Source organism: Salminus brasiliensis, chromosome 18 (assembly GCF_030463535.1).
Source record: "Salminus brasiliensis chromosome 18, fSalBra1.hap2, whole genome shotgun sequence".
In the NCBI taxonomy this organism is placed as follows: Eukaryota; Metazoa; Chordata; class Actinopteri; order Characiformes; family Bryconidae; genus Salminus; species Salminus brasiliensis.
In genome coordinates, this window is record NC_132895.1 from 3730111 (window position 1) to 3743138 (window position 13028).

The following is a 13028-nucleotide window of genomic DNA, read 5'->3' on the forward strand; positions in this document are numbered from 1 at the left end:
CCTGTTGCCTGGTGACGTTGCATCGGTGGTAGTGGAGAAAAAGAGGCGATGACTGGCTGTGCGAGTGTTGGAGGAGGTGTGTGTCGGGGAGGATATGTATGGGTTGGGTAATTGGAGATCCAAATTGCAGAGAAAATGGTAAAAAAATCGCATTATTATTATTTTTTTAGTTTAATTAAAAAAGTAATTAATAAATTAAATTTCTCATGTTGGTATTCTACCTTTATGATCGCCTCAGGCTGATCTTAGCCTGAAATGATCAGTTTAGATACAGTAGTAGAATTTCTACTCTATTTTACTAATGTCTAATTTAAAACTTTACATTTTAAATCTAAACTTAATTTAGTTTAATTTAACAAGATTTTATAATGCAGAAATTTATTTATTACTGTTTTTTTTTAAAGAAATTTCTTCGTAAAACCATCCTGCACAGTTTTCACGAGGATGTGTTCAGTTTAGGAGGACAGTGGGATTCTAAACAGCTCTGCTCTTTAAAAACATCCTGAATCTGACCTGGACTTTTCCTTCAGACTTTTCTCACAAATAAATGTAAGACAGTTCTCAGGAAGACATTGTTCTCAAATGCAGTTCTTAATGAAATGTATTTATATAATTTTTGCAATAAACTATTTTTGTATTTTTTATTTTTTAAATGCAGTTTTTAATAAAACTTAAACAAATAAAAATAGCTTTCCAAAAAAACAAAAAAACTAAAAACAGTGCAAAACTAAAAGTTTCGAAAGTACTAAAAGTCTTTTCTGAAGATTTTCTTACACAATTATAATTTCTAATGTAACAAATGTAAGAAAATTCATAGGACAATTTTACTGAATGAGGCTCAGTGTTTTTACAGTGCTGTAAAACTAATCTACAGTGAAACGGCCCCATTAAAAAAAACACCAGCATAAAATTAAGACTTAATTTAGAGATTAAAAGAGATATATGAGAACTTTTATTTGAGAAAAATACTTATTTTAAGGTTCTTTGTATGATTTATTTATTAATTAATTAATTAATTATTTATTTATTTATTAGTAAAGCTTTTGTAAATCCGGCTCCAACCCAGCCGGGGTTCTCGTTAGTTAGCCTGTTCAGAGTAAGAATTAAGGATAAGATCTGCTCAGTATGGTCTGAATTAGAGGGGTTTTTGAACATATGGGCTTGTTCGGATCAATAAAGCTTACGGATCTGGTGGAAGGAACCCTCGCTGGTGCAGTCGGAGATGTGATTGTTGTAGTTGGGGTGTGAGAGGAGGGTAAAGGGGTTTGTGTTAAATCGGTATGGAGGTAAAACCATGCAGGTGGTGTGTAGAGGGGTTCCAGTGGCCGTTCAGCTTGTGGTTTGAACCAGTAGTCAAATGATTTGATGGTCAAATTATTTTTATAATGATTGGTCAGATAAATGCAGATAAATGAGTGTTATGATCATAAATATGTTCTTAAATTCAATTATTGGGGGAAAAAAAACAAAAATAAAAGTTTCAAGTATTTTCTGAAGTTTTTTTACACTATTATAATTTGTAATGTAACAAATGTAAAATAAAATCATAAATAAAAGTTTTAAATTTTTTTTCTGAAGATTTTCTTACACAATTATTATTTCTAATGTAACTTAAATAATAATAATAAACTATAAACTATAAACTATAAATAATAATAATAATTCTGAAGATATTATTGAACTATTGTTTGTATTTTTTATGGTTCACTTAGATTAATTTTTTTAGATTAATTTTCAGTGATTTTTGCTGCTGTTTGACCGTGAGAGACCTCACCCCGGCTCTGTGTGTGTTTATAGAGGTGCTACGTGGGATCTGCAACCAGAGAAGCTGGATTTCTCCCAGTTTCACAGGAAGCAGTATAGAGGAACACCGAAACACCTCCCGCACATCGACCGAGAGGGGTGAGTACACACCTGCACCTGAAAGCCTGAAATGATGGTCTTATGAAGGTGATTTCTCTGGTCTGAAACACGGACTCAGCGATACCTGTTAAAATATTGTATCGTGCCATTTAACATTTTCACAATATAAATTATTAATCCCAATATTTTAACATGCAGAAAAACACTGCTGCAGATCCAGTCCTGTAGTGTAGTGGTTTATATTCCAAATCTGCTGAACTAATCCAGTGAAACAGGACTAATTTCACCCTTTATAATCAACCCCTTTTTCATTTTAACACCTGCTGTTCAGTTATGACTGATCTTCAGTATAATTCAGAACTGCTCCTTATTTAATGCATACTAAATATTAAGTACCTGCCCAGTGTTTGGATTGGCCAGCTGTTTAGAATGTACTGGTTATTCAGTACTTACTAATTGATTTTATTATTATTGTTATTATTAATAATAATCAGAATCAGAAATACTTTATTGATCCCATCCCAGGTGGAAAAATGCAGTTGCTACAGTTGCAACTGTTACTTAATATTTATATTAACAGTGCACTGATGTGGCACTGATATGGCACTAAAATGGCATTAGTAAGGCACTGATATGTTACTGATGTGGCATTAGTAAGGCACTGATGTGGCACTAATATGGCATTAGTAAGTAATGGCATTAATATGGCACTGATATGACACTGATGTGACACTGATGTGGCACTAATATGGCATTAGTAAGTAATGGCATTAATATGGCACTGATGTGACACTGATGTGACACTGATGTGACACTGATGTGACACTGATGTGGCACTAATATGGCATTAGTAAGTAATGGCATTAATATGGCATTAATATGACACTGATGTGACACTGATGTGACACTGATGTGACACTGATGTGGCACTGATGTGGCATTAATATGGCATTAATATGGCACTGATGTGGCACTGATATGGCATTAATATGACACTGATGTGGCACTGATATGGCATTAATATGACACTGATGTGGCACTGATGTGGCACTGATGTGGCACTGATGTGGCACTGATGTGGCATTAATATGGCACTGATGTGGCACTGATGTGGCACTAATATGGCATTAGTAAGTAATGGCATTAATATGGCACTAATGTGACACTGATGTGACACTGATGTGACACTGATGTGGCACTGATGTGGCATTAATATGGCATTAATGTGGCACTGATATGGCATTAATATGACACTGATGTGGCACTGATATGGCATTAATATGACACTGATGTGGCACTGATGTGGCACTGATGTGGCACTGATGTGGCATTAATATGGCACTGATGTGGCACTGATGTGGCATTAATATGACACTGATGTGGCACTGATGTGGCATTAATATGGCACTGATGTGGCACTGATGTGGCATTAATATGACACTGATGTGGCACTGATATGGCATTAATATGACACTGATGTGGCACTGATGTGGCACTGATGTGGCATTAATATGGCACTGATGTGGCACTGATATGGCATTAATATGACACTGATGTGGCACTGATATGGCACTGATATGGCATTAATATGACACTGATGTGGCACTGATGTGGCACTGATATGGCATTAATGTGACACTGATGTGACACTGATGTGACACTGATGTGACACTGATGTGGCACTGATGTGGCACTGATGTGACACTAATATGGCATTAGTAAGGCACTGATATGGCATTAATATGGCACCAGTATGGCACTGATATTGCACTGATGTGTTACTGGTGTGGCACTGATATGGCATTAATATGGCACTGATGTGGCACTGGTGTGGGAATTCTATGCCAGTACTGACTGTTAAATGTACATATCTGCAGATGTTGATGCACAGTTCTATAAAACATGGGGAAGTATGATCTCCTGCGTTCTGTACTCCGGAGCCTCTGTGAAAGGATTGCACTGTTTGTTATTGTTTAGTTAAGTTCATTTTTATGGTTTAGCATTTAAAAAGCTCTTTCACTTGATTACACAAGTATCCGATAGTGAGAAGTCTGGAATCACTCTGGATTCAACAGATTAAAAACCCTATTTGAGTAGAAGTGAGAGTGTTCTAGCAGGAAAACTGAAACCAGGTAGGGCACAACTACTACAGCACCAGATAGGAGAGGCTCTGTATCTTAAAGCTTTTAACTTGATTATAAAAAAAAAACACTTCCAGATCTGTTGTCAATATTAGCGTATATTGTTGTTGTTATTATTATTATTATTATTATTATTATTATTATTATATTTGTTGTGAACTTAAAAACTAGACCTCATTTAATTCCAGAGGGTGTTCCTAAAACCCCAAGCTAAGGACTGGGTGGGGTCTGGTGGAGTTATTTGCTGTTCTATACTGCCCTCTAGTGGCTGGAGGGAGGTAATGTTGGTCAGTGGTAGTTTAATGTATAAATACACTTTAAAATATTTAGTTGAGAGATAATTCAATCAGGAATATTTATCAGGAATATAAACATGCTGCATAGAAGGTGATTATAATCATATTTTTCATTTTTAATTAATTGTGTTTAATAATTATTTGGACAAAATGAAATGTTCAAAAGAAGAAAGAAAAGTTTTAGTTTTGATTTTATCGTATTATATTTATCCGTGTCTGCATGTTCAAGAATATTTTAGTAAATAATTATAAATATTATTAAAATAATCTACCAAAAAAATCTAATCAAATGGTGATCAAATCTGAGATAAACAGAATAATTTCATAAAGAACTGTAATCAGTTTAAAAGGCTGTGAGTATTAATGACATACTAGTGAAATACATATTTCCTACACTCTGTAACTGTAATGTTTTCAGTTCTGATCAGTGATATTCATAAACGCTTGTAAATAAACTGAGATGTGATCAATCATGTGTTGATTAATATTGATCTTTCCCTCTTTCTCTCCTCCCTCAGAATGATAAAGGGCAAGTTTGATGATGACTGCATCGACCTGAACGACATGGAGAAATTTCTTCCCGGCCTACCAGTAAGTTTCAAAACCCTCTGTGGTTCTGGTGGTTTTGGTGGTTCTGAAGGTGCTGCAGAGTTCCTGCTTTCAGGCTCTTAAAAGCAATAATTATGATCAATTTCTGTAATTGCTTGTTACCACTTGTTTTAGGGGCAGAATCACACTCTGTTGCAGAACATACTTCATCCCCTATAGTAGTTTAGTCCAGTCGCCTGATGCTCAAATCCAGGGGTAGGAGAACGTAGGGTTAGGAGTCTGGACTCTTATTGGTGTAGAGAGTTGTCTTCCAGAGTATACTTTTGACATATAGATCTTTCACAGCGTATAGCATCCGTCAATCCATCAATCAGTCAGTCAGAAAAACTCTATTTTCAATTGGAAATATATTGAGGGCCATCCCCTTTTTAATCATTTACAACAAACAGGGATCGAAAGAAAAAAAATAGTATTTAAGTAACTTGAGCTAAAAACATTAAGGAAAATAATAATAAGATAATGAAAGATTAAGAGCGTATAAAATAAATAAAAATGAACAGAAAAAAACTAGAATAAATGAATAAAATCAGAGTAAAAAAAGATATGAAAAATGATATAAAAGTCAGTTCTAAAATCAGTTAAACCAAAGTTAGATTTTAAACGACCGAACAAAATGATGAAATTAAAACAAAAGAAAAATAAGGGTTTATAAATTAAGCTAAATTGATTTAAATAATAATAATAATAATACATTAAATAACATTTATTTAAAGAATAATAACAATAATGATCGCAATAATTCAATGTAATACCATTTATTAATATTAAATTAAACTTTTAAAATGATTGAGTGACACATGACAGCATTTACCGAGGTCGAAAAATACAGTACTTCTGTTCCTGACGTTAATACATTTCTTGTCAGCAAATATTACCTATAATAAAAGGATTCAAGGAGGTTCAGGGTAAGGGTGCATCACGTTGAGGTGTGTGTTGGGGGCCCGTTTAGAGTGTGTGTTGAGAAGTCTGCTTTTATGGACACTGAATCATATCAAATAACGATAAATTATAAAGAGAGAAGAGCAGATTATTGGCAGACTGGCCACTCATTTGTTTTACACCAACATTAAAGGGTTAACTTGGCAGCCTTCGTGTCACTGCCTACACAAATTACACTTAACCTATGCTGCCCTCTAGTGGCTGGAGGGAGGTAATGTTGGTCAGTGGTAGTTTAATGTGTAAAAAGTTTCATTTGGAGACAATTCAAGCATTTATCAGGAATATGAACACGTACTGCATAGAAGGTGGTGATAATCATATTTTTCAGGGGTTTTGTTTTTGGACAAAATTAATTGTGCAAAAGAAGAAAGAAAAGTTTCTGTTTTGTTTTTGTTGTGTTATATAATGCCGTGACTGCATGTTCAGAATATTTTTGTAAATAATTATGAACTTTATAATCAAAATCTTCAAAAAATGTCAAATATTATGGTGAAAAAATCTGAGATAAAAAATTCAAGACACACTGAATTATTTTATAACGAATTGTAATCAGTTACTTTTATTATTTGTCAAATTGTGTCCAATATGCTTCTTTATTCTCTATACAGTTTACACCTAAATGCTGCCCAACATTTCAGCCCCCGAACTTAACGCTCCTTCCCCCGTGTCTGCATTATTTACTGCAGTGGATGAGTCACTGTGGCCTCTTTGTGTTGGGCTGAGGATCTGGTTTCTACGGGGCGTTCTTATTCCCTTTGCTTGCTAATTGCTGGGAAGGGTGTGTTAAACCAGTATAGCAGCGTCTACTGTGCGGAGCGATAGGAAAGCTCAGTATATGAGAATACACCATCATGACCAGCCCGGAAGTGTAGCTGTATTCAGAGTCAGGTATCACAGGTATCAGCTGATTATTCTGCTTTCTCTGGGTGAGATAGTTTGAGGGGGAGCTCCCTAAGCTGGGGAGGCCCTCTAGTGGCTGGGAATTGAATAACATGTGGGTTATTCTCAAATCAGTGCTGACATCTAGTGTTGTTTAGGGGCAATGACACTAAACAGATGTTATTTATTTGTGCAGGATGTGGAGAATCGAAGTGCATATAGGATTGTTGCTGTCATGCAAAAACCTCATATATTCAAAGCATTTCTATTGGACACGATGTGAAGAACTGGCAGATTTGCAGATTTGACGTCCAAATGTAAACATGGCAGAAGTGGAGTTCTGAGGTTTTTGCATGGCAGCAGCTATATATTTTCTGCTTATTTAATAAATGCTCTGATACCCAAGATAGCAGAGTCTGTTTGCTCAGGAGAGTGGCAATGATTATCTGAGGTAAGAAAAGCACCATGTTCTCAAGAAGGTTCTATGGGGCAGCATTGCTTTTTAGCTATAGAACATTTGAAGAACCATCTTTATTTAAGAGTGTAAAAAGCTAAAAAGGTATAAAACAACAAAAAAAAAGAACACACCACACACACACACACACACACACTCTCACAGGTAGTCTGTCTGGTAGAATTGCACTGGAAGGGCAGAAGGTCATTTAAGGTCCCAGCCCTTGTGTTGGAGTCCGCAGCTGATCGCCCTTAGACTGGCTTAGACACTCAGAGGTGTGTATTTGTGCATGTGAGTAAGTGTGTGTGTGTGTGTGTGTGTGTCTCACCCATGTCAGCCTCTGCCCAGCCAGCCTGATGCCAGCTATTGTTCTCTTCAGACTGACGCTTTTCCCCCCTCACCTTCTGTCTGTGTCTGTAGGTTAAAGAGACGAAGGCTTCAATAACAGCACATTAGGAGATGCTGCTGAGGCTCAGCTCATGAGTAGGGTCGAGGTGTTCCAGCCTCATTGCAGAAAGTGCTGGATCGGATATGGGAGGGAAAGCAGAGCAAGTCTGATCGTAGCCTGAAACTTCACACACTTGTCCACACGTGTGGATGGGTGGGTCGGTCAGATTTAAAGGCGTGTAGTTCGGAAGGTATCGGTATGGGCCGATACTCGAGGCTTCAGTATCAGCGCTGGGACGGGAACCGGTCCAAATAAAGCGATGACATCTCTAATTCAAATTATGAGCCCAGTTAGAGTCCAGTGCTCCACGGAGAGACCGTCCACTGTGTGTTTTGAGCTGGTCAGCAGCTTCCTCTGCGTCACACTGTGGAAAAATCCGGAATGCTGTTGATTGTGCTTCTGTTCTCCTGGTCTGTCGAGGTCGTGAAGTCGGCAGCCTTTGCTCTAGTTGGAAGGAGAGATGGTGAGCTGGGTGGACGGTCAGGCTAAACTGACCACATTCGGAATCAAACCCTGTCCAAACCCCAGAACACCCTCACAGCAACTCTCACTGCCAATAGAATAGGACCCTCTGGAGCAGATCGGCATCATGACCCTATTGGCACCATGCTGCTACATAATGCCAGGTGTGGGCTAGTAGAGGGGTGTAATAAAGCCCCCCTGCAGCATTGAGCTGTGGAGCAGTGTGGGACAGAGCTGTGTTCTCTGGATTGATGGATGGATGGTGGTGGTGGTGCTCCATCCGGTGCTTTTAGGATGAGATGTGGAGTTGGGGTGACGAGGTGGGGTGGTGATCATCCAACATCCCGACATCGCCTTCTTCTCTGGACAGTAGACACAGTTACTCCCAACAAACTCTTTTTAGTACCATTGATTTCAGAAGAAACAATGAATGAGCAGGCGTCCCAATACTTTTGTCAAAATAGTGTATCTCTGTCTATCCCGCTTTCTTTCTGATTTCTCTCTCTATATATACATATATATCTTTTTCCCCCTTTGTCGCTCTCTTTAACACATCATCATCATCATTATCCTCATCATCATCATCATCATCATCATCATCAAACTCTGAGTCAGCTCAGGACACAACATGTAGCTCCGCCCACACTTTCTTTGTCTCGCTGTCTGAGATTAAACATGACTAAAGGGCCTGTCATCTCCTCAGATGACCTCTGTACACGGTGTGTGAAACAGGCTGTGTGTTGGTCTCTGTGGAAGACAGTCAGTGAGTGATGGTCACTCTGGGATGGAGCTGTCGAGTTTCTTTAGCTTCAGGGCTAACATCATCGAGGAACATTTGGAGGTTCTCCCCTTGAAGGTTTCTCAAAGCACTTTAAGGAACCTCTTCTAAAAACCTTTTCATGAAGGTTCCTTAAAGCACCATATATATAAGAGGTTCCTCCACAGTTCCTCCACAAGTTCCTCGAGGATCTTGTACTTTTAGCAGTGGTCCTGGTCTGCAGTGGTCAGCACCTACCTACCAAAAGTGCTCCGAGGAAGGACAACCGGTGAATCAGCAACAGGGCCATGGGCAACTTAAGCTCAATGAGGCTCATGGAGGTCCTACCCACCTGACAACTTCCAGGACTTAAGGGATCTGCTGCTTACATCATTTTAAGGTGGTTTTATTGTTTTGGCTGATGAGCGTATGTATGATTATTATTATTATCAGAGATTAAAATGTTTTCTAAGGAGGGATGAAGCTTCATCTAAGTCAGATGGCTGAGTAACAGTAGGCGTGACCTTCTGCTTCCCTTCTGACACTGGACACACCTTAATGGCAACAGAAGTAAAAGTGTGTGTGTGTGTGTGTGTGTGTTCCCTGTCGTCAGCCATTCTCTCTGGGAGTTCACACCCAGTTCCCCTTATTCACAATGACAATGACAAGTACCTGAACCTTCTCACTCCACCACCACCACCACCTCCACCACCGCTCATGCTCAGCAACGGACTCTTCTGGAGGCCTGGACTGATGAGTTGGTTCCACTCATCAGAAATCAGTGTGTGATTGGTTGAGTCCTCAGTTTACTTCAGTCCGGCTCTTGACCTCCTAACCAATGGAAGAGCTCACTTGATTCTATCCAAAGACACCTCAACCTCTAGAGGGCGCACTAGCAGGGCTCTAATTCATCAGATTGAAATGGGTTTTGTTGGACAGTTGTTCTGCTTGTCAGAACATCTCCAAAACATCTCCAAAGGCAGGTCTTGCAGGATGTTCCTGGTGTGCAGTGGTCAGTACCTGCCAGAAGTGCTCAGAGAGAGAAAGGTCAGCCCAAGGCCCATTGATGCTCATAGAGGTCCCAGCATCTGCTGCTAATGTTGGTCTTCCGAGGTCTTGTGTCCCTGCCTCGTCCATGCCTCGAATGGTCAGATCGGTATCAGGCGTGGTGGTTAATGTTATGGCTGATCGGTGTAATTCAGTATGTAAGCATGGTTGATGATGCTTACACACCTTTGTCAGTACAGAATGTAATTTGAATGTAATTACGTACAGTACTGTGTAATTAATTATGTAATTACACTGTGACTCGTCCAAGACGTCGGAGTGGATGGATGGATGGATGGTTGACCACCGCTCTGGAACTTGCTGGAAGACAGTGGTGGATTTGAGGCGTGCTCTCTATCTTTAAATGGAGGCTCTGATGCTGGTTTGTCTGAACACACACACACACACACACACACATGTGCACAGTAGAGAGTGTGTGTATTGAGTGAAACCTCAGGGTGCACAGCGTTTGTGTGTGTCACAACAACTGCTGCCTGATGTTGACATCATCAGACAAATGATGAGAAACGCTGTGTTTGGATACAGACCCGCAGGCAGGGTGAGAGAAGAGTGTGTGTATGTATGTGTGTATGTATGTATGTGTGTGTTTGTGTGTGTGTGTGTGTGTGTGTGTGTGTGTGTGTGTGACCCTCACGTTTCCAGACAGACGGATTTTGCAGTGTCTGGGAAAAGATGAATATAATTTGCGTGTGTGTGTGTGTGTGTGTGTGTGTGTGTGTGTGTGTGTGTGTGTGTGTGAGAGAGAGAGAGAGATGTGTTGATGTGTGGTCTGAAACGTAGCTCCATTGTTTGTGTCAGCAGCAGATTCAGTGACCCAGAATATCCTGGCAAATGCAAATTTCCTCCCCGACAAATATGATATCCGCCACTGAGTGAGCGCACACACACACACACACACACACAAATGCTCTATATTATAAGAATAAGAACAATGACTTTTTCTTCATAATATTTATATATATTTAAAACACAGGGGATATAACACACACACACACACACACACACACGCATATATATATATATATGTGTGTATGTGTATATGTATGTATATGTGTGTATATATTGTTGTTGTAAAGCCAGAGTATCTATAGCAACACAGTTGCTGGTTTCCGAGATGCTGTCACCCCTCTCCTGGTACATCAGTCAAATCACAACCTTTGCCCATGACGATGGTTCTGCACTCTGCTACAACTGACGGGTGTGCTCGCTTATTTATATACATGCTGTAAACCCGGTCACGGGACATCTGTGACATCCCGGGTCCCGAGTTCATTCCATACCAGTGATGGTCGTAATATTCCAATATGACTGTGACGGTGGGCAGCAGGTTTCAGCATTTTGGAAACCTTGGAGGGATGTTATAGAGCAACGTAGTGAAGGTGTACCGAGAACGAACGTCGCAGCTTAACACGTGCCATTGATGCCGAAGGAGGCCGACGATTCTGGCGAGTGGCACCAGAGAATCGTTGCTCCGCTCTGGAGCAGATAACCTTCCAGCACCCTAATACAGGCCATGCCACAGCGTCTCACTGGTGCCCTCCCAGCCAGGCCTGCTCATTCCCACTGTTGGGTAGAGGGTGATAATATTCTGACTGTGTGTAGAAGTAGATGTATATATCATATTTTATGTATGATAATGTGTAATATATATACAAGGTATGAAAATGTGTGTGTGTGTGTGTGTGTGTGTGTGTGTGTGTGTGTGTGTGTGTTATACCCAGTTGCTTTGTTGTTTGCTGTTGGCTAGGATGCAGGAAGTTATCAGCAGTGCTGAAGGGCTTTAATACACTCTCACAATCACGTCCCTTTCACACTCACAAAACACAGCCCAGAGACACTCTGTCTGTCTCTCTGTGTGTGTGTGTGTGTGTGTGTGTGTGTGTGTGTGTGTGTGTGTGTGTGTGTGTGTGTGTGTGTGTGTGTGTGTGTAGGGGATTGTTGGTCGGTTCATAATTTCCTCTGTGACTATATTAATCATCCTGAGTTGGAATGTCCCTGTTGTGGACTGACTGTGTGTGTGTGTGTGTGTGTGTGTGTGTGTGTGTGTGTGTGTGTGTGTGTGTGTGTGAGAGAGAGAGAGAGAGAGTGAGTGAGAGACTTTTAGGGGTGAACATGTTTGTCCCCCCCCCTCTCTCTATGTGCTGTATGTATGTATGTATGTATGTATGTATGTGTTTATGGGGTGTGTGTGTGTGTGTGTGTGTGTGTGTGTGTGTGTGTGTGTTGGGGGGGGCTGACTCTGGTGAGACAGGCCTGTCTGTGGTGCTGTGTGTGTGTGTGTGTGTCCGGTTCCTGCTGAACAAAGGCCTTGCCCGACCCGCTCAGCTACGTGCAGCTAGGCAGGACCCTGGAGCAGTGGACAGCACTGTCCAGAGAGAGAGCGCGAGAGAGAGCGAGCGAGCGAGAGAACCCCCCCCCCGACCCCTGACGTTGCTTCTTTAACTCTGTTCTGGAGCTACGATGCTAATGTAGCTGCAAAGTAATGGATACTTACTCTCCACCAATTAGCATCATCATCATCATCATCCAACATCAGTACCAGTACCCCAATTAATACCCTCGATTTCAGAAGAGACGCTGGATGAGGAGGCTGTCCGCAAGCTTATGGACATTTTGTGCATCACCCATCCATATTCAACTGTGTAACCTAGCAACCACCACTATTTTCTTATTAAAATAATCATCTAGCAACGTCATACCAAACACCTGGCAACACCCTAGCAAACCCAAAGCAATCACCTGTTATACAATAGCGGCACCATATGAGCCACCTGGCAATCACTCCGCAACACCATAGCAACCACAGAGCAACTACCTACCAACCACACCATATCAAGCATCTAGTAGCACCTCTTTATGCCACCTCAGCAACCACCAAGCAGCCAAATAGGAACCATCCAGCAACGCCTTAGCAATACTATAGCATCCACCTAGCAACACCACAGTGGCCACTGAGCAACTACCTAGCAGCACCATAGCAAGCATCTAGAAACATCATAAAAAACACTTAGCAACCCCCCTAGCAAGTCAAGTCAAGTGGGTTTATTGTCATTTCAACTACATACAGAGTACACAGTGAAACGAAACAACGTTCCTCCAGGACCATGGTGCA

At 40.5% G+C, this 13028-nt stretch overlaps 1 protein-coding gene across 1 annotated transcript in view; it reads left to right on the forward strand.

Moving 5' to 3' along the window:
- ctif (CBP80/20-dependent translation initiation factor) overlaps nt 1-13028 on the forward strand; it is a 126734-nt gene that overhangs the window by 37871 nt on the left and 75835 nt on the right. Inside the window, exons 6-7 of the mRNA XM_072662393.1 lie at nt 1798-1902; nt 4819-4891. Coding sequence (XP_072518494.1) covers nt 1798-1902; nt 4819-4891 — 178 coding nt within the window. The remainder of the gene's footprint in view (nt 1-1797; nt 1903-4818; nt 4892-13028) is intronic.